The following is a 23,275-nucleotide window of genomic DNA, read 5'->3' on the forward strand; positions in this document are numbered from 1 at the left end:
CTTGACCGTGCTGTCTGCTATGGGGTCATTGGCTACCAAACCCATCTTTAATCCAGGTGCTCTGGGTTACTGGGAGTTTCCCTGACATTGCTGTACCTTAACATGCATGGGACTGTGTAAAGAAAGGGAGAGGATTAGGTTCATCTGGGCCTCATTTCTGAATTAGCAGAGCTCATTGAAGCATGCTTACTGTTTCTTTTTGCAGCTGCCCCCCCAGACTGTAGCTTGTCAGAAAAGCAAAAATGTGGTAAACTGGGTGCCCAGGACACTTGAACAGAGAAGAGGAGATGGGCTTGTTTGTGTCTGCATCAGATTCCCTCCAGCAGGACTTTCTGAATTGCCTGGCTAACGAATCCTGTTAATCCAGCTTGCCTCATCTGGTAACCTTACTCCTTTCCAGGCATTTGTGTTCAGACATACTTTCCCTCTTCACACTGCTAAATTTAAGGCTTAATTTTCAAATCAAATGCTCATCTGGCTGACTGCCTGAGAAATCACATGTGGACAGCTCATAGACCCAGGCAGGGAACTGTGCCCTCGCTTCTAGGGAGTGGGTCTGGAAACCATATGAACTGTAAATAGTTTTAAAATGTAAAAAAGTAAAGCTTTCTGGCTAAAGGGGAGAGCTAAGGCTTTTTTTTTTTCCTCTCTAGACTTAGTTATTAGGTATCTGTTGGAAATTACTGACCTCTACCATATAGCCTGTTTACTGTCTCTATCAGCTGGGGCTGGACCAGCCAGATTTAACCCCCTTGAGGACTCAGCTCTGCCAACACTTGCTTTATTAGAAATAGGTTCTGGGGTAACAGCTATGCATCATAAGTTGTCAGGTACATGATCTTAATAGAAATTGCCTTACTTCACTTAATTCTTCTTTCTAAAACTTGGGTGAAAGAAATAGGTTAATGTTTTTTAAAATAACAGAGCCTGATTTTCTAGTAAGAGCAAGAAAAAGAAAAAAAAATAGGAAAAGGGTCATGGCTTCCTTTATTTGCTCCCCATCAGGTAACATCACCTGCTACAACATCACCTCCCACTTTGAGAAATACTGCTTAGCATATGTCCTGTTTTCTTTGTTGGACTTTCTTTTCTTCACTTGATCCTTCATTATAGAAAGTAGTTCCATTAAGACTTTTCTTTACCTTTGGCCCCAATTCTTGTGGGTGTTGAGGCACAGAGATGTTGTCGCTCATTCTTATGTATAGACTAACAGAGATACCCTTTCATTCTGAATTGGCAAATATCTTCAGATTCTCCTTTTTATCCCTTCTGTATTCCAAATTTAATCCTTTCTCTGTATCTCTTTCTCACTCTTCTTTTAGGAGTAAAGAAGAAAGAACACTGGAATCAAGATACAAAGTGATAGAAAAACAATATTCGATATAGGCCCTTTTGAGTAGAGAACACTTTAGAATATTAGATGTCTCTCTTAGAGATTATAGAAGAGTTCATACAAATAAATATGCAAAGGACCACAGCATAAATGCTTAGAATTGGCATGCAGATTTGTTGATGTTGAGTTTCTAATCTGAGTTTCTAATTTGTTGATGTTGAGGTGCTGATAATGTTGAACTAATATAAGTTCTATTCAAATGGTACCTAATTATTGGCCGCCATCCTAGGCATGAGATCTCCCAATTAACCAAGTCAAAAATGCAATTCCCAGTAGTGGCTCTTGTGATTAGGAAAGAAATTCAGAAGAGAGAAGATTGCTTACACACATATTTAAATACATTTTTGCAGATTACAAATAAAACCATAAGGTCTGAAACCTCTTGATAGCTAGAAAGCGTGGAGGGCTTGGGGAGAGCGTGAGGCCAGCCTATCATTGCTCTGAAGGAGAAAAATTTTATCCTGGAGAACAGTGGAGTATACAAGATAGAATGTTTACCAGAAAGTGATTAAAAGGGCAACTTTCTGGCAGAAAGCTTTCATCTTCCTAATAGAGAAGACCAGAGTCTACCTCAGGCAAAAAGGCATCATCTAGCTATATGTAGGAAGCAGAAAATTCTAGAGATGTTGGGACTTAAGTAATGTTAGAGAGAAATAAAATGATTGCATTAGAAACACTTTATCATCCCCCTTTCCTCTAAACTATGAGAAATGGAAACACCATTTGATAAATCAACCCTTAACCCAGGGCTCTCAGCTGTTCCAGGGACTTATAGAATTATGGTCTATGGGGCATGGGGCAAAAGATGTGTAAGGACCTTCACCAAAAGTCAAATTTACCTAGGCCTTCAGGGTCCAGAGATAGTGGATTAATTTGGGAGCTCCAATTCATGCCCTAGGTTGGGGCAGGGGAGAATGTTGCAGTTCCTGCTCATACCCCAAACCTGATGGCTTGAATTGGAAAAACTGATGGGGCTCAACAATACAGCCAATCTTATTGGGTCCAGTTGAATTATTATTCTGGTACTATTAAAACCAGACATATGGCTGCTCTGAAGCAAAAAAGAATGCTTAGGTTTGCATTAGTTCCCCAAATATTGGGGATGTACCAAAGATGATTAATGTGTCACTTCTTGTTTTATGGATTCACAATTTGTGGAGGAGGGAGATAAACAAGTGGATAGTTTCAATATGGTGTGTATGACGATGGGGGTTTTTATTGCCATGGAAGTACTGAAGACAGGTACTTAGCCTGGTCTGGGGGTCAGACAAGAATTCCTGGAAGAGGTGAGTCTTTAACCAAAATTAATCAATTAAAAATGTAAGAAATCTAAAACAGTAAAAATTTCTGCTTTTTAGAGAAAAGTATTATCCCTCACCTTTGTATTTATTTGGTTTCTGCAAACATGCATATATGCAAAAACCCATCATATATATAATTTGTATTCCACTTTTTTTGACATGATAACTCATATATGGCATTAAACAGTTTTTGGAAAACATTTTTAATAGCTGAATAGATGTGTTAAATGTTCCCCTATTGTTGGATAATTAGTTTGTTTCTAATTTTCTTGTTTTTGTAAATTCTCAGAGGCACATCTTTGATAAACTTTATATGCATCTCTAATTATTTCTTTAGGCTCTATTTCTAGGGAATCTACATTGCCTTTATAAAAAGATTCTTAATGCATACTGTTAAATTACTTTTGAGGAAGATTGTGCCCATTTATCCTCCCCTTTGAACAAATGAGTGTTTTTTCCACAGTATCGTTGCAACTTTGAGTATTCTCTTTTAGAAAATCTAGGCCAACTAGATAAGTATAAACAGGTATCTTGCTATTTTAAAAATTAATTGGTTTCTACTGAGGGTGATTATTATTTTTTTAATATTAACTGTATTTCTCTTTTCAGTAACTTACCTATTTATATTAATTGCTTATTGTTGGTTATAGTATTTTTGTGTGTGTGTTCTGTTTGAAAATATAGTTTAAATTTTGTCTTCTAATAAATTCCTCCAGTGGGAAACAATGACATTTCTATGTATGTACAGAGATACTGCTTCAGGGTTTTTGCTGGTGTAGTGTGCACATTGAATATAGTTTCTCTAAGCAGGACCAGGTTGTACTAAGCCATCCACATTCCTGACCATTTTCTTTCTGTAAAATAGTTCAGATCAAAAGATATCCTTTTTTAAAATATTTTCTTTCTATTTATTTATTTATTTATTTATTATTATGTTAATCACTATACATTACATCATTAGTTTTTGATGTAGTGTTCCATGATTCATTGTTTGCGTATAACACCCAGTGCTCCATTCAATACGTGCCCTCCTTAATATCCATCACCACATCATTAGTTTTTGATGTAGTGATCCGTGATTACTACTTGCCTTTCTTAAACCCGCAATGTGTTCTTTCTCTTCTCCCTTCCTTATCCAACAGGGCTCAGCTCCTATGTTAATTATCTCTGGAAATCTCTTCAATATCTATGCCAGGCAGGTGGAGCAATCAGTACTCTCTTTGTGCTCCCACAGGCTAGAGATAGCCAGGGAATTTTAATACTTAGTTCACTTTAGACTTCCCATTGACTGTGAGGCTCTTTATACCATCAACTACACTGTGTTTATCCCCAGTGCTTGGCCCACTGCCTGATGTATAGTGGGTGCTCAGTATTTATTGAGGTCAGCAGAATCTACTTATTCTTAATTTCTTTCTTTCTTTCTTGAAGTAAAATGATTTTTGTGTGTTTATTTTTCCTATTCTTTTAACCAGCAATATACATTCATGACATATTAATAATAAAGAAATTGGAAGTTTAAAGACCATGAAGGAAGTTGGCATCCCTGTGGAATGCGCATCTTGCCTTATAGCCATATGAAATATAAGTCAAAGGTTAACACTTTGGGGAAAATGAATAATGTTATTATTCTCTAAACTGTTATCCTTTGCCTGAAATGATTCATCCTACCCTTACCCTCTTTCTGTATTTTGCAGTTACCTCTGCTAGACTTTCTTAGGGTCTCCCCAGCAGGTGTAGCCATGTGGAACTATTACTCACTTCAGGCCCAGAGCTAAATATGCTAAGCACACAGCATGAATGACCATGGAAATAACTAATCCATTCAAATATTCACTGAATAAATATATCATGAGCCAGGCACTGTCCTACATATTGGGGATATAAAAATAAGCAGGACAGACAAATCCCTGCCATAAGGGGCCTACTATAAGAGGAGAAGACAAATAATAAGCAAAATATAAGCAAATAATATGATTTAAGGTAGTTATAACTACAACAAAGAAAATAAAATAGGTTACTAGAATAGAGAGTAATGGGATTAGAGATGAGGAAGTGATTTCAAGTAGGGTGCCCAGAGAAGACCCTTTGAGTAGATGAGATTTGATTTGAGAATGAGCTAGGCATGTCAAAATCTTGGGTAAAAGAAACAAGTATAAAAGCACCAAAGTTGAAATGAACTTGATAGTAAGGTATCTACTCTGACTAAAGTTTTGTGATAAAGGGGAGTTCTGAGAAGTTGGCCAGAGTGAAGTTTTGGAGGTCATGGTGGGGAATTTTAATTTTATACTCAATGTAATGAGAAACTATTGGAGGGTTTTAGTCAGGAGAATTGCATGGAATGACAAAAAGATTTCTCTGGCTGCTGTATTGGACAATGAACTGCAGAGAGGAGCAAGAGCAGGATTAAGAAAACAAATTGGGAGTTTCCTACCATTGTCCAGATGAGATGATGCCATGGACTTGATGTTAGTAATGTAGGATATAAAAAAAATAGGAATATATCTTGTTATGGATGTTCAAACACATGAAAATAGAATAATACAATGAATTCATATTTAGGTAATATTACTCAGCTGCAGCCACTAACTTTTTCCTACTTTTGTATCCATTGTCACTTTTTATATTCTGGGGTATTATAAAAGCAAATCCTGTATGTCATATCACATTATCAGTAAATATTTTAGTACTTGTCTTGAACAGATAAGGGCTTACAATATATTTAGCCATAATACCATTACTATACCCAATAAAGTAACAGTACTCCCTTCATGTCATCTAAAACCCAAAGATTAAAATGTATTTTGAGGATAGAACCAATAAAAATGCTGCCATATTGTGTGTGTGTGAAGAGAGAAATTGGAAGTCCATGGTTCTTAGCTGAGGTTCCAGGATGGGAAATACTGGGAAGGAGGATGCCATTGCGGTAGTGTTCTATTTTTGTTTTTTGGGGTTTTTTCTTTGACTAGACTGGGAGACCAGAATTCTGTTGAGATATTAGTCTTTCTGCAGAGATGTAGAATGGGTCATTGAAACTCAGTGAAGACTGAGAACTCATCCTTGGATTTAGCAACTTGAAGAGAGGTTGCAGTTGGAGAGATGGAGAAAAAGTCCTGACTGGAGAAAGCATGGGCAGTCAAGAAGTGGAGACACTGAATATAGATAGCTCTTTCGAAGACTTGAAATAAAAATCAGAATGTACCATCCTTATAATGAGATACTTTATAATAACAAAAATAGTCACAGTACTTTATTATTTTATAGTTTGCAAAATGTTTGCATAAATTTATCTTACATGACATTCACAGATGTCCTGATAGACAGGTGTTGAAATGTCAGATGAGTTTATCCCGTTTTAAAGACCTTAGTGTTATGAATCAAGGGGCATTCTGAGGGATTGGCTGAGCCAATTAATGTAGGTCATAGAGGAAAACTTCAATTTTTTTCAAATTCTTGCCTAAGTCACATGGTTGATTGGTGATGAACTTGGACCCAAGTCCATGTCTTCTGATTCTAATGACACAGACTTTCTACCATGTTACATTGTTTCTTTCATAAATAGAAGGTCAGGATTCTCCTCTTTAAGAATGTAAGGATTTTAACAAATTGATTCCAATCTCCTGTCCTTTCTGAATAATATTTTGTTTCTGAAAGTATCAAGATTTTTTATTTATTTATTTTTATTTTATTATGTTATGTTAATCACCATACATTACATCATTAGTTTTTGATGTAGTGTTCCATGATTCATTGTTTGCGTATAACACCCAGTGCTCCATTCAGTACGTGCCCTCTTTAATATAGATTATCCGTACAATGTCATCTTCAAAGGACAGAGTCTTTACTATAAAATGTCCAAATTTTTGTTTAAACAATTCATTAGGGGATGCCTGGGTGGCTCAGTCGGTTAAGCATCTGCCTTCGGCTCAGGTCATGGTCTCAGGGTCCTGGGATCAAGTCCCGCGTCGGGCTCCCTGCTCAGCGGGAGCTTGCTTCTCTCTCTCCTCCCTGCTTGTGCTCTCTCTCACTATCTCTGTCACTATCCGTCTCTCTCTCTCAAATAAATAAATAAAATCTTAAAAAAATAAACAATCCACTAGGATTTGACATTCATGAATTTGAAACATTACCTTGAACTTTGTCTCTCTTTGTAATGAAAGTGTCTAGGGTACAAAACTGATGGCCCAGTGAAAGAAAGCATTCTAGTAATTGCGAGCAATAAGATTTATCCTGGTCCTGAGAGAAATATAAATGACATAATGGTTGAATCCTCAAAAGGGGGAGATATTTTACTCATGACCACAAGTAAATCCTGACTGAAATCTGTTGGCATGATGTTAAGTCATGAGAAGCCAAGTCTAGAGGGACCAGAGTAATATAGTCCAGGCATATAGTTTTCTGGTGAGCTCACTGTATAAGGGGACAAAGCTGGGAATATCTTGAGGAATGAAAGTTAATATATACTTTATTAGTCAATTTCTCTGGTCTATCAGTTTTCTTGTTGGGCTTTTGATGACAGCTGTATGGCAAATAGTCTAATACTGAGATCATTCTCCTGGAGTACAGGTATTCTTCATTGCTGACTAAAAGAATATCCACATGCTCCAGGTATCAGAAGGCAAAGATGATTTAACTGGTGTTATTTAAGAGCCATATTTATGTTTTCCCACAAATCTCTAGGTTTCCTGATAACTAGAGTCTGTATCTAATTCTACTTGTCGCTCTGACACGAAGCCCCTGGCTCGGTGTTCATTTTGCAGATATGGAGCAGTCTTGAACTCACTAATGAAGGGTGATGGTACTTCACATGCTACTGGATGATGATCTAATTAAGAATTCTACCTACATACTATCCTATTTCTGAGGAACTCAAAATGATAAACATTACGTTCTACTTTAAAGTAACATTTAAAGACTTTCTTAAAAAGTGTTCAGGACTTAATGTGACTATAAATCTAGTAAGTAACTAAACTCATGATCTTCCAGTAATATCCATAGCTGTACTTTGTGCCACAAAATCAGGAATCCTATTTCCAGAAATATTAGGTTCTCTGACTAGAGCAAATCAAATCACACAAGAGACATCATTGCTTTATCTATATTGGTATGGCATGTGTTATTACTTGGCACGTTAACCAACTAATATTTCTTTTCTGGCTTAACAGACATTTGGTTCTCTCTTAACCTGGCCCTATATAGGAAAATTGATTAAGAATAGCAATGGGAAACATAATATAGGTCTTTTATCCTGGAACCAAGATATTCAGGTTTCATTCTCCTCCACTGGGAGCTATCTTCTTTTGGGGTGTTTTTCAAAAAGAGTTGCTTGGTCAAAGCATATTCTCTGATTTCTCAAAATAAGGTGTAGCAATTTAAATATTTATTTACTTATTTTAGAGAGAGAGAGAGAAAGAGAGAGGGGGAGAGGATCTCCAGCAGACTCCCTGCTGAGCATGGAGCCAGTCCTGGGGCTGGATCTCAGGACCATGAGGTCATGACCTGAGGCAAACCAAGAGTCAGACGCTTAACCAGCTGAGCCAGGCGCCCCAAGGTGTGACAATTTAGATGAAGAGAATGGTTGATCTACTCAGGCTAAGGTGATTTCTTGTAATTTTTTCCATCAAAATATGTTTATCATATGAGGAGTATTTCAGGAATAGTGATTCCCCCCCCCCACCCCCTGCTGTAGACATTCTAGGATATTTGGGTAGTCAGTGGTTATCAGTAGAATATTTTTTAATGGTGAGCTACTAAAAATTTATCTTTCAACTTCATTTACTAATCATTGGAAAAAGGAGTGAATTGGACAACCCAAAGTTGTACAGATTTTTCTCCAAAAGTCATAAAATGGAGGGACAGATACAAAGAATCATGGCAGCTGCTCATATTGACTTTATAGAATTGGAATTGGAACTAGAGAAAGGTGAAATAGTTTAGAATTGAAAAGGAATATTCTAATTACAAGAGCATGTCAATAGCAAAATGGGGAAGTGGGCTCTCAGTTTGTAGTAGCTGCTCTGCTGTGCCACCCCTGGTCCCCTTGTCCCCTTCCAGCCTGCAGAACATACTCCTCCAGCTGCCAGGAGGGCTGCCTGTATACAACCCTCAGCTGTCAGTCCCTTCTGGGAATTGCCATTGGCTGAGGAGAGCCGTTTGGCTCAAGGTCGCCCCTTCTTGCTGGAGTCACACTGCATCCAACAAGTGAACAATGCCAAGGTATACTGGTCTAACGCCCTGGATCGAACTCGGAAGGCCTGTTCGAGCTCCAGAGCTCCCCGTAAAGTTGGCCGAGCTGCTGTTGTGACTGTATCAACAGCCCAACCCCCCCTCTGCCCCTCTGTTTCCTTCACTCGCCCGCAGGTGCTGATATAAAGAGAACTTGCTGATAAACTCCTTGCACACAGATGATCTTCTGAATCTGCTGCCCAGAAATCAGGCTGGACCTAAACAGGTCTGTTTTCTCCATGGTCAATGTAAGGCATTTCCTTCAGCATTGATATATGAGAGCAGATTTAATAGTCTTCTTTTGAAATAATTTTCTTCCAATTTTCTTGTGGTCCCATTATCAATTAGGCATATGTTAATAGAATCCTAAGAATTTACAGAAGACAGGACCTTAGGAGGCTGATTCAGGAGAAGGGTTTCAGTTTAGGGAAATGATTAAAGAGAATACACTTTCTGCACAACTCTCAGGAGGCTTATTGTTCAGGTGAAACTTAGTGAATCGATTATTCTGTTTTGAGAATAGGAAGGCTACATTGTATGTGTGTTTGTGCATCCTAATGCACAATAGAATCTGCAAGGATTTATGTAAATTGGGTAGGACATCTATGAAATTGATTACTGTTTCTCAGCAAATCATTAAACTAAATTATCCATGCTGAATGACTACATCTTTTATCATCTTACCTTCTTCACCCCTTCCCCCCCCCCACCGCCCTGGGCAAATTGGTATGAGAGCATCTTCACCAGCTGATCTCAGACCTCCCTGTGTGACTCTGTCTCAGCATAAGCACTGTGTGAATAAGAGGGGAGAAAAAGGAGGGGAACATCTGCATATTTCAAAATAAATAGATTCCAAAGATATGAGTATTATGCTCATTCTCAATGTAATGAGATCCTGTTCACCAGTCTATTGTTAGAGGATTAGGGCCAAGCTTTATGTCTTATTCTAGTGTGGCTCTGACAGCAGTGGAATCGAAAAAAAAAAACAAACAGAAATTGCTGTTGTTCACTGAACATTTGTGTCAGGGGACCGTGACTGCAAGCTGTTTTGGGATCAGCAGATTTTAAATACGGTAGTATGTACTTTGTTCTGATCAATCCCTTCAGCTCTTTAGGGTCCACTTTTTTCTAAAGAGGCAAAACATAATAATCATTGAAAATGTAGTAAAAAAAAAGAATAATAAATATAGATGTATTAAGAACATGGGCTTTGTAGTCAGACAGATTCAGGTTCTAGTCCTGGCTCTGCCACTTACATGTGATCTTGGAAGAGTTTTCTTTTCTATTTTTTCCTCCCCAGTTGTCATTTAATCAATATATGTGATGCCAAAAATTCAAACAGTACACAAAAGTATACCATAAAATGAAGTCTCCCTTCCATTCCAGTTTTCCTGTTCATTTCTTTTTTCTAGTGGCAATTACTGAATATTTTCTTGTGTGTCTTTCAAGCAATTTTCTATGTATGTAAGAACAGAGTTGTGTGTAGGTATATCCTTGCTTCAAACCGCAGTTAGAATCTTACCGTGTGTATACAGTGTCCTACACATGCTTATTTTTAACCTAGTAATGTACCTTAGAGAATATATTAGCACATATAGACCTATTCATATTCTTTTTGGTGGCTGAATCGTATTCATTCTGTTGAGTAGATGAGCCATAACTAAATAGGTGTATCATGGTATATCTATGTAATCCTTATCAATGGGTATTGATAGTTTATAACACAATACTGCAGTAAACATCATTGTACATCCATCTTTGAGCACCTGTATGATCAGTTGTTTAAAGTGAAATATCTATTTCAAAGTGTGTGGGCATTAAAATTTTTGATAGATGTTGCAAAATAGGGCAAATGTCTCTCTTTCTCTGAACCTCAGTTTTCTATTTTATAAAATGGGAGTAGCAACGATACCTATCTCATAGGGTTGTTGTGAGGATTAAATGAGGTAAGATACATGACTAGTGTTGCCAGATGTAGAAAATTAAAATACAGGATGTCCAGTTAAATTTGAAGTTCAGATAGACAATGATAATATTTTAGTATAAGTATGTTCCAAATATTGTATAGGGGCATACTTATACTAAAAAATTGTTGTTTATCTGAAATTCAAATTTAATTGGGTGTCACTTGTTTTTGTTTGGAAACCTTGTACATGAAGGCTTCAGCACAGTTCCTGGAATACAGTAAGCACTAAATAAATGTTGGTTGCTATAATTCTTATTAGACATCCAGGGAAATGTTGTCACTCAACAAATGTTTTTGGCAATAATGATTTTGTATTTATTTTCATTCAGTCAACAAATATATTTTGCCTGCTAGGAATTAGGCATTATTCTAGGTCCCGAGGATACAGTGGTGAATAAAGCAAGATCTGTATGGGCAGGAGAATATTTTTGTAAGATATAGGTCTGACATGGGCTTGAGATTAAAGAAGAAACCAAACTCATTGTATGTGGGTTGACTGGTTAATTAGGGGAGGTCAGTTATATTGACTTCCTTGATTGTCTTTTTAGTATTCCAACATGTCTTCTGTAGCTTTGAGGATATTCTCTTTTCAGAAATCTATGTTGCTAATAGGCAGTCAGAAGTATTAAAGTATGGACGGGAGACTTGAGGAGCCCATTGAAGATTTCCTTCTGCCATTATGCTTCAGTAATGGGCTTGGTATTTTGCTCAAAGCAAATGATTTCTAGCCTCTGGAGCTAATAGTTTGACAGGGAGCATGGTTGGTGCTATCTCACTCAGAATTACATTTTTTCAAGAAGTTTCTCAGCATAGCCTAGCAGCTCTGGATGTCTCATCAGGAGTAAGCAGATTCAGATCAATTTATCAAACAATTACTATATACAGTTGCCATCTCTCACCACCTTTTCTCAGAACTCAGATTCTCTGACGTTCCGAGACTAGGTATATAGTTAGTGGGTGTATTTTTAAAATTCCTTCGTCAAAGTAATTCTAGTTGCCATTCTGTGGCAGTTTAACTTCATATGTTTTATGGTGACTTTGGAATTTAAATTTCATGCATCTCTTTCTGGAATTTTGGCTTCTTATTTAACAACTGGCTTGTGAGTTTACTAAGGTGAAGTCTCTATCATTACCGCAGCTGTTTTATTATTTATTTATTTTTAAATTTTTATTTTTTTATTATGTTAGTTACCATACAGTACATCATTAGTTTTTCTTTTTTCTTTTTTTTTATCATGTTATGTTAATCACCGTACATTACACCATTAGTTTTTGATGTAGTGTTCCATGATTCATTGTTTGTGTATAATACCCGATGCTCCATGCAAAATGTGCCCTCCTTAATACCCATCACCGGGCTAACCCATCCCCCCACCCCCCCCTCCCCTCTAAAACCTTCAGTTTGTTTCTCAGAGTCCATAGTCTCTCATGGTTCATCTCCCCCCTCCAATCCCCCCCCTTCATTTTTCCCTTCCTTCTTCTAATGTCCTCCATGCTATTCCTTATGTTCCACAAATAAGTGAAACCATATGATAATTGACTTTCTCTGCTTGACTTATTTCACTGAGCATAATCTCCTCCAGTCCCATCCATGTTGATGTAAAAGTTGGGTATTCATCCTTTCTGATGGCTGAGTAATATTCCATTTGTATATATGGACCACATCTTCTTTATCCATTTGTCTGTTGAAGGGCGTCTCAGCTCTTTCCACAGTTTGGCTATTGTGGACATTGCTCCTATGAACATTGGGGTGCATATGGCCCTTCTTTTCACTACATCTGTGTCTTTGGGGTAAATACCCTGTAGTGCAATTGCTGGGTCATAGGGTAGCTCTATTTATAAATTTTTGAGGCACCTCCACACTGTTTTGCAAAGTGGCTGTACCAACTTGCATTCCCACCAACAGTGTAAGAGGGTTCCCCTTTCTCCACAACCTCTCCAACATTTGTTGTTTCTTGCCTTGTCAATTTTTGTCATTCTAACTGGTGTATTTTAGAAAAGCCTGATTCAAAGAACCATTAACTAGATTATGTCATTTCAAAACCTGAAATAATTATGTGATGATACTGAAAACTGAACCTTATTTTAAAATCTTGGAATTTCTGGATTCAGTGCAATGAAATGAATTAACTTGCTTTCAGAATACACATATATTGCTTCCTTTATGGGAGCAGAAGGGCTTTCCCCGACAAAGGTAAAGGCAACGTTTGTTGGTGCCAAGTCTATGGAGCCAGGTGTCATCATCACAGCCCATGAGGCCATCCTGTGTCTCCCTCACAGAGCTGTGATGCAAGCTTGCTTCAAACACGAGCCCCAAGAACAGCTGCACCACACATGGAGAGACGGAGTGTGTTCTCATTGTTTCAGGATGATGACGAAATGCAATTACTCTACAAGCTAAAAATCTCAGAAAAAGTCTAGGAATATTTCAAAGATGAGCTTTAGAGCAAGTCTTCCTGTCTGCCCCTCCAGTCCTGCTGGTATGTCTTTGATGTTGTGTCACCAGTGGTGTTAGCAGTTGGTAGGACAATAAAAATGGTGGGATTTAAAGTACAGAGGGTTTAAATTCATTTTCAGGTCTTTATCAGTTTATATTTGTTCAGTAAGTTTGGATACTTTTGTAGCTATGACCCTGAGTGCTCACTGAAATATACCTCTGAGATCCTAGTAGATATAATTACCTGCCGAGGTAGAATAGGAAATAATATTTTAAAAAAACACTCCTTTGATTGGAGTTACCAGATTTTTTGACAGATATATATTCAAATAAGGGGTTTAACCAAGATATCACACATGGCCTACTGTAATTCCCATGGATACCACCACACTTTTACTAATTTCTTTCCAATTGCTTTGGTTTTACAGGGGGAGATAATAAGATACTAGTAAGATACTAGACTTGAGAAGACCAGAATTTATGTGAGAAAACTCAGGTTTTGGGTTGTTCTCCCAAATAGTGGTTGTTGCTATTTATCTGTTCAAACTTAAGTATAAAATATGCATTTTGAAGTGTGTAAGAGATGTTGTAGGGTTCCCTTTCTGCTTTGGTTGATTTTCCATTTGGGTGGAAGAGTTAGGGTGCAGTCCTTCCTAGAGCTTACAGTGGATAGGAAGGAGGAATAAGTTTGGAAATGAAACTTAATATCATTTGAGCTTCTCCCTAAAGCAGATGCACTTTCAGTAGAGACTTCAAGGCAATTCAGTAGCAGTGCATTTTGCATAAATAAAGACACGGTCTCTATCTCAGTCCATTCACATCGACTTTTATCTGAGATACTGTCCCCTGAGAAATGCCACTAATGCTCCAAAGGAGGTGGTACCCAGGAGAAATAAACCAGCACATAATCCGTATCTGTAAAAATAAATAAAATGGGATTTAGAAGGCTTCCTACGTTCTCCCATTGTTGTCGAACTAGATAAAGTGCAGAAAAGTGTGGCATTGGAAAAGCGATTGAATTCTGGCTAGAGATGAAAATGCTGCAATTGAAAACTTTCCAGAACAACATGTACTTGGATCCGTATTAAAGAAAAATTCTTTGAGTGTTTAAGCCAAATGACCCAGCAGGGTTGATAGTGTGAGGCATATTTCACAGTTGTATAAATATTTAAAACTGTTTTCCAGCCTATAAAAACAAGTAAATTAGGGTTTGTTTTTTAAGTTGCAGAATGAAATTTACCTGCCCACCTTAACTTGTTGGGGAACCTGTCCTCATCCCAGCCTGCTCTCTTAAAAGAGGATTGCTGGGAAAGAAGTGTGAGGAAGGCTTTTAACTCAGAAAACAAAGCTGGTTTATGTTTCAGAGAATTTCAGAAGGGATGATTAGCAACATGGTATACTGCCACAGGTGGTCTGTTTCCAGATGGCCTGTCTCCCCAACATGTCACAAGGGACCCAACCAACTAAACACAATAGCTTTTTTAAAAAAATTTTTTATTGTTATGTTAATCACCATACATTACATCATTAGTTTTAGATGCAGTGTTCCATGATTCATTGTTTGTGCATAACACCCAGTGCTCCATGCAGAACGTGCCCTCTTTAATACCCATCACCGGGCTAACCCATCCCCCCACCCCCCTCCCCTCTAGAACCCTCAGTTTGTTTTTCAGAGTCCATCGTCTCTCATGGTTCTTCTCCCCCTCCGATTTCCCCCCCTTCATCCTTCCCCTCCTGCTATCTTCTTCTTGTTTTTTTTTTTTCTTAACATATATTGCATTATTTGTTTCAGAGGTACAGATCTGAGATTCAACAGTCTTGCACAATTCACAGCGCTTACCAGAGCACATACCCTCCCCAGTGTCCATCACCCAGTCACCCCATCCCTCCCACCCCACCCCCCACTCCAGCAACCCTCAGTTTGTTTCCTGAGATTAAGAATTCCTCATATCAGTGAGGTCATATGATACATGTCTTTCTCTGTTTGACTTATTTCGCTCAGCATAATACCCTCCAGTTCCATCCACATCGTTGCAAATGGCAAGATCTCATTCCTTTTGATGGCTGCATAATATTCTATTGTATATATATACCACATCTTCTTTATCCATTCATCTGTCGATGGACATCTTGGCTCTTTCCACAGTTTGGCTATTGTGGACATTGCTGCTATAAACATCGGGGTGCACATACCCCTTTGGGTCCCTACATTAAACACAATAGCTTTTTATCATAAACCCTTTTGAACCTGGTGAAGGGTAGACTAGGGGCTCCATTATATACATAAGCCCAAAAGAAAACAGGGCAGCATCTCAGCCAGATTGTTCTCAATTCTGAGCTGTTGGTCCTAGCCATTAAAGTGCCACCAAGGCTGTCCTTCAGTCACAGTGCTTATGGATGATTGGTGGGTGTTCTTCCTCATTCAGTCTTCCAAGGCTGCTTTTATCACTCATTGTTCATGTCCTTTCCAAAATTTTTATTCTTTTTCTCTTACTTGCATTTTAGCTATTGCCCTGGACCACTTTTCTTTGCCTCTGGTTAAATAGACTGTGGAGACAATGGCAGTGATGTTTTATTTCTATATTTTTAAATATAGAGTCTGAAAAGAATGTCAATGACTGAATTTATTACTGCCCCCCCCCCCCCCCGCCATCCCTAATGGCCACTGTTCTGGTCAAGGAAACATAAGCAAGAGTTAATAGCTGGTATATAAAGCTGGCACCATGGGTGATGGAAAGATCACATAGCCAAGGGTTAGGCATCTTGAGTTAGTCCCAGGGATACCCCTAACTCACTGGGTATCCTTGGGCAAATCACTTGGCCTCTCTGGGCCTTAGTTCCCACATCACTCAGGTAAAAGATTTTATTATGTAAGGTCCTTTGAATTTAGCATTTTAGAAAAGTCTTATCTGCTTCTGTTATATGATGTACCATTGTGAATACACTCCCTTGATTCTGCTCTGTTCCTGAAAACAATTAATTTTGTTTTTGTTCTTAGACTGCAGAATGAAAAATGGATGAATGTCAAAGTGGGAGACATCGTTAAATTAGAAAATAACCAATTTGTTGCTGTGAGTATTTAATATTGTTTATTACAGAATTTATCTCAGATTAAAATAGCATATGTACTGAAGTATTTACATTTGCAAATTTGGTGAATCTATACTAATTCATAATAATTAAGAGAATACCAGAATGTATTAGTAAAGAAGTCTCAATTATAAAATGTTGTTAAAAACATATTGATTAATTACTTTGAATAGCATGGTAACTCAGATAAGCCTAAGTGATTATCTCTTTTTCAATTTCCCTTGTGATCTTTTAAATTTATTTTATTTTATTTTTTAATTTTTATTGTTATGTTAATAACAATACAATTTTTTTTTATGTTCTTTTAATAGACTTTATTTTTTTAGAGTATATATTTTCTCCTAGGAGTTTTATAATTTAAGGTTTTACAGTTAGGTCTATGACCATTTTGAGTTAATTTTTATACATAGTAAGATGTGTAGTTAAAGGTATATGTGTGTATATATATATTTTGCATATGGATGCCCAATTGTTCCAACACCATTTGTTAAAAGATATCCTTTCTCCATTTAATTGCCTTTGTACTGTTGTCAAATATTAGTTGACCATATATGTGTGGGACTATTTCTAGACTATTCTGTTCCACTGATCTATGTATCTCTTCTTTTGATAATACCACACTGTTTTGATTACTGTGACGGTACACTAAGATTTAAATCAGGTACCATGAATCCTCCAACTTTGTTCTTTTCAAAAACTGTTTTAGCTATTCTAATTCCCTTGCCTTCCTACATAAGTTTTATTTATCTGTTTTTTTTTTAAGTTTTTAAGTTATCTCTACACCCAACATGGGACATGGCAACCCTGAGATCAAGAGTCCTGTGCTCCACTGACTGAGTCAGCCAGGCACTCCTCTACATAAATATTAGAATTAGCTTGTCAATGTCTGTAAAAAGTCTGCTGGAATTTGGGTTAGGATAGCATTGTATCCATAGATAATTTGGGGGGAATTAATGATATTGAGTCTTATGATCCATGAACATGGTATACACCTCTCCTTTTATTTACACCTTTGATTTCTTTCATCAGTATTTTATGGTTTGTAGCATAGAGATTGTGCACATATTTGTAAGGCTTATACCTAAGTATTTCATGTTTTTTGGTGCTACTGTAAATGGTACTTAGATATTTCAATTTCTAACTGTTCACAGGTAGTATATATAAAAACAATGGGGTTTTATATATTGACCTTGTATGTGGAGACCTTGCTAAACACACTTGCTAGTTTTAGTAACTTTCTTGTAGGTCCTCTGGGATTTTCTATGCAGACAATCATGTCATCTACTAAAAAAAAAAGATGATTTCATTTTCCCCTTCTGGTCTGGATACCTTTTCATTTTCTGGCACTGCCCTTGACCTCCTATACAACCCTGAACAGAGTGGTGAGAGCAGACATCCTTGCTTTGTTGAAGGGGATACTTTCCCAATGTCCCCAGTTTGGGTAGCAGTGTCTCTGTCCTTGTTGGAATACAGTCACTTTCCAGGAGAAAACACTCAGCCTGGGAAGCAATTAGGAGCCTGCAAAAGTAAGGCTGAACAAGAGGCAGGGAGATGCTCTGGATAAGCTGCTCTGGTTGCACGGGAGAATGGCCTACAGCAGCTGTGGTCTCATCCAGAGGCCCTGAGAGCACTGCTCTGCTGAGAAATCCTCAGGACTAGGCAAGCCCTATAGGCCTTATATAGGCCTAGTCATTCTGACAAAGCCTGGATGGAGAGGTAAGGCAATACTGGTAGACTCTTAAGAGATGGAATGAGAAATCCAGGTGATGTGGCTTATGAAAACCAGAGTTTGACTCCTGTGGAAGGTAAGTGAGCTGGAGGTTCAGAGTGATGTGGCCAGGACACAGGACGCAGACAAAAGATTTTGAATCAAGCTGTCAATCATTTCATATAAATAAGAGCTTTTAAAATGCTCCAGAGTACTTTAAGAACAGTTTTTTTCTCACATATTTTGAATCCTATCCCTCAGTAATAGGATTATTACTGTTAATTTGCAATATAGTTGAAGACAATATATGCTTCTTCCTGAGTGATAACAATCCGAAAATGTCTATTGATTGTTCTGAACTAATAAATGCTATTTATGAAGTTTTGCCTTGCATATCAAATGCACTATAATTTATATTCTCAAGCTGCCTATGTTACAATTTCCTTGTTAAAATTCAAGGGGTCACTCTGAGAAACAAACTGAGGGTTCTAGAGGGGAAAGGGGTGGGGGATGGGTTAACCTGGTGATGGGTATTAAAGAGGGCACGTATTGAATGGAGCACTGGGTGTTATATGCAAACAATGAATCATGGAACACTACATCAAAGACTAATGATGTATGGTGATTAACATAATAAAAAAAAAGGAAAAAAAATTCAAGGGGTCAGTTCAATGACTATAATATATGTGATGAACTGTAGTTCATATTAAATGAAGGGCAATAAAAGCTAACCAGATCAGAGATTAAGAATTCAAGTTATTGTAGTCTATATGTCAAATACATACTAGATTATTTATGAAAATTTTTGTGTTCAGTGCAGTTTTATGTATCAAGTTGTGTTCTTCATTAAATTTGAGACATTTTCCCACAGGAAAAAGGAATTGCCCCAAGATCTATTTACAAGAATAGCTCAGTTGAGACTCCTAACCATTCCCTTTCAGAAACAGTCTTCTTTCATTAATGCACCGTTTGTGTATACTGATCCTCTGGAACAGCCTATGCTAAGGAGACAGTGGACAGGCCAATAACAAAAGAGCTCACCCACTAAAGAGAGAAATGTTTATTTCCCTAACAACCTCAATTCTTTGGAAAATAGCTGAGAACCAAAAATAAGCACAAAGGTGTTGGCACAGCCAAGACAGAGGTCTCACAGTCCGTGTTCTGTGGCCTGGGCTCCCCTTATACATAGGAGAGTCCTCTGGGTTCTCACATTTTACAATTGACCCTCAAACAACATGGGTTTGAACTGCGCAGGTCACCTAATATGTGGGGTTTTTTCCGATATATGCAGTATAGTACTATAAATGTATTTTCTCTTCCTTATGATTTTCTTGACATTTTCATTTCTCTAGCTTACTTTATTGTAAGAATGCAGTGTATAATACAGCATACCAAAATAAGTGTTAATTAACTGTTTGTTATCGGTAAGGCTTCTGGTCAACAGGCTATTAATAGTTAAGTTTGCAGGAGTCAAAATTTATACATGGATTTTTGACTGCGTGGGGGATTGGTGCCTCTAACCCCCATGTTGTTCAAGGGTCAGCTGTGTTTAATAATAGACATGATTTAAATTAGCTTATCCAGCTTATTTTCCAGCTCATTAAAGCTTAGCAACAGTATGTTAGAAGGTGGCATCTGACTGAGGTTTTGATTTGGATTTCCCTGATGCCGAGTGATATTGAATGCTTTTTCATTTGTCTGTTGGCCATTTGGGTGTCATCTTTGGAAAAATGTCTTTTCATGTCTTCTGCCCATTTCTTGATTGGATTATTTGTTCTTTGGGTGTTGAGTTTGATAAGTTCTTTATAGATTTTGGATACTAGACCTTTATCTGATATGTCATTTGCAAATATTTTCTCCCATTTAAAAAAAAAAAAAAGGTGGCATCTGTTAGAAGAACACACCCTCTAGGAAAGAGGGAAACAGATGCAGGTATCCTTTGTTATCTGAAAGAAGAGCGTTTCTATGAAGCCTTACATAAGCCAACGTGGTGTAAAGCAAAGAAGCAATTACCATTAATTTATATGGACAACTTTTGGAGTATTCCCAGACCCTCAAAATAATCTCTCTTATGCCTTTCTGATACCTTAGGATACATCTTGCTAACGGATGCACAAAACAAGATAAAGCACAAATGTTCACAGATCATTCAAAGCTATGGTGGCTTGATGCTGAGGATAGTTCCCTGGGAAAGAGCTTGGTGGGGCCGCTCTTGCTCTCCGGTGCACACTACCTCTGTAAGGGTTTGCTGCAAAGCAAAGGCTGAATGCTGTTTTTACTTTTCCTTTTTCTCATAAAAGTAAAAATCCTTTTCTGATTTCTTTCGGTTAGTGAAAACAAGTACTAATGTAGGTCTTTTGTAAAGTGAAGTGGTATAATGCAAACTTTCAAAAACCTGGGGATACCTGTCTAGTGGAAGGTCACCAAAGGGAATTGGGTTCGAACTGAGTCTGCTCCATTCCTTCAGTGACAGCACTCTATCTTCTCTTCCTTTGGTTTCTTCATGTGTCACATCAAGGTGTTAGACCATTATATGATCTCCAAGATCCTTTTCAGCCTATGTGCTGTGATTCTCTGACCTGAGATGACTGCAGGATTCTTTTTTTTAAATTTTTTTATTGTTATGTTAATCCCCATACATTACATCATTAGTTTTAGATATAGTGTTCCATGATTCATTGTTTGTGCATAACACCCAGTGCTCCATGCAGAACGTGCCCTCCTCAATACCCATCACCAGGCTAACCCATCCTCCCAACCCCCTCCCCTCTAGAACCCTCAGTTTGTTTTTCAGAGTCCATCGTCTCTCATGGTTCTTCTCCCCCTCCGATTTCCCCCCCTTCATTCTTCCCCTCCTGCTACATTCTTCTTCTTCTTCTTTTTTTTTTTCTTTCTTAACATATATTGCATTATTTGTTTCAGAGGTACAGATCTGAGATTCAACAGTCTTGCACAATTCACAGCGCTTACCAGAACACATACCCTCCCCAGTGTCCATCACCCAGTCACCCCATCCCTCCCACCCCACCCCCCACTCCAGCAACCCTCAGTTTGTTTCCTGAGATTAAGAATTCCTCATATCAGTGAGGTCATATGATACATGTCTTTCTCTGTTTGACTTATTTTGCTCAGCATGATACCCTCCAGTTCCATCCACGTCGTTGCAAATGGCAAGATCTCATTCCTTTTTATGGCTGCATAATATTCCATTGTATATATATACCACATCTTCTTTATCCATTCATCCGTTGATGGACATCTTGGCTCTTTCCACAGTTTGGCTATTGTGGACATTGCTTCTATAAACATCGGGGTGCACGTACCCTTTCGGGTCCCTACTTTTGTATCTTTGGGGTAAATACCCAGGAGTGCAATTGCTGGATCATATGGTAGCTCTATTTTCAACTTTTTGAGGAACCTCCATACTGTTTTCCAGAGTGGCTGCACCAGCTTGCATTCCCACCAACAGTGTAGGAGGGTTCCCCTTTCTCCGCATCCCCGCCAACATCTGTCATTTCCTGACTTGTTAATTTTAGCCATTCTGACTGGTGTGAGGTGGTATCTCATTGAGGTTTTGATTTGGATTTCCCTGATGCCGAGCGATATTGAACACTTTTTCATGTGTCTGTTGGCCATTTGGATGTCTTCTTTGGAAAAATGTCTGTTCATGTCTTCTGCCCATTTCTTGATTGGATTCTTTGTTCTTTTGGTGTTGAGTTTGATGAGTTCTTTATAGATTTTGGATACTAGCCCTTTATCTGATATGTCATTTGCAAATATCTTCTCCCATTCTGTCAGTTGTCTTTTGGTTTTGTTGACTGTTTCCTTTGCTTTGCAAAAGCTTTTTATCTTGATGAAGTCCCAATAGTTCATTTTTGCCCTTGCTTCCCTTGCCTTTGGCGATGTTTCTAGGAAGAAGTGGCTGCGGCTGAGGTCAAAGAGGTTGCTGCCTGTGTTCTCCTTTAGGATTTTGATGGACTCCTGTCTCACATTGAGGTCTTTCAACCATTTGGAGTCTATTTTTGTGTGTGGTGTAAGGAAATGGTCCAGTTTCATTCTTCTGCATGTGGCTGTCCAATTTTCCCAACACCATTTGTTGAAGAGACTGTCTTTTTTCCGTTGGACATTCTTTCCCGCTTTGTCGAAGATTAGTTGACCATAGAGTTGAGGGTCCATTTCTGGGCTCTCTATTCTGTTCCATTGATCTATGTGTCTGTTTTTGGACTGCAGGATTCTTGAAGGCAAAGAGCACGTTGATTTGCTTGCTCTCTCACACCTAGGGCCGTGTTGGATTGTAGGGGGCAGACAGACAGTAAGTGTCAGCTGAATGAATAAATGTCAGTCTTTTGTAAGAAAGAAAACAGAGGGGAAAATGGTTATAAACTTTAAAAATTCAGGGTGTTGTGGATCAATGGGATACTAAAATACATCTATGTGCTCTAAGTAAGAAAAGATCACATATATTCAGGATTCTTTCCTTAAGAAGAAAGGGCTTCCTGTAACTTGTTTTAGTTCTACTTTCAATTAAAATGATTATAGTGAAAGAGTTTTGCTGAACCTAGATAGTTAACCTTAACTTTCTTTTTTAAAACTGACATATATGTAATTCTAAGAAGTATGCATTAAAAAATTTTTTGGGCAACTACTTTATGCCAGAAATGGTGTTAGATTATAGAGGAATTAGCAAAAAATTAAAGTATGCCACACATTTAACTGTTACTTTATTTGGACTTGAATATTTCAGTGGCAATGCTAGGTATATTCCAACTTCAGGTATTCATAAGAACTGTGCAAATCCCTGTACATGCTCTAACAGGGATAAATATTAGACTGAAATTACCTGTTCACTAATACTCCATACTCTAGTGTGTTCATTTATCACATTCTTTCTGGTGAGTCCCAGAAAGGCAGGAATCAAACATATGTCTCAATGTAGGACCTCATGTAGGCCAGCTTATCTGTGCTCCAACTTGCCCTCTAGCCTTGATATACTAATTTGTATTTTCCTTGGTCTTCATTCTTAGCTTAGTTATATTTTCTATGTTATAGTACACGTGCTTGTGTGCTCTTGCAAAACCGTGGAATGAGGCATGAAAGGCAAGTGTAAGTGCAAGCATCAGCTGGAAGAAAAGTAGTTCAAAGGGCGTATCATTAGCAT

General features: G+C 37.9%; 1 protein-coding gene across 4 annotated transcripts in view; it reads left to right on the forward strand.

The window, feature by feature from the left end:
* ATP8B4 (ATPase phospholipid transporting 8B4 (putative)) overlaps positions 1–23,275 on the forward strand; it is a 263,861-nt gene that overhangs the window by 112,058 nt on the left and 128,528 nt on the right. For all 4 annotated transcript variants that reach the window (XM_078079369.1, XM_078079372.1, XM_036101921.2 and 1 more), the window contains exon 7: positions 16,318–16,390. In XM_078079369.1, coding sequence (XP_077935495.1) covers positions 16,318–16,390 — 73 coding nt within the window. The remainder of the gene's footprint in view (positions 1–16,317; positions 16,391–23,275) is intronic.

The sequence above is a fragment of the Halichoerus grypus genome, chromosome 8 (assembly GCF_964656455.1).
Source record: "Halichoerus grypus chromosome 8, mHalGry1.hap1.1, whole genome shotgun sequence".
NCBI lineage: Eukaryota > Metazoa > Chordata > Mammalia > Carnivora > Phocidae > Halichoerus > Halichoerus grypus.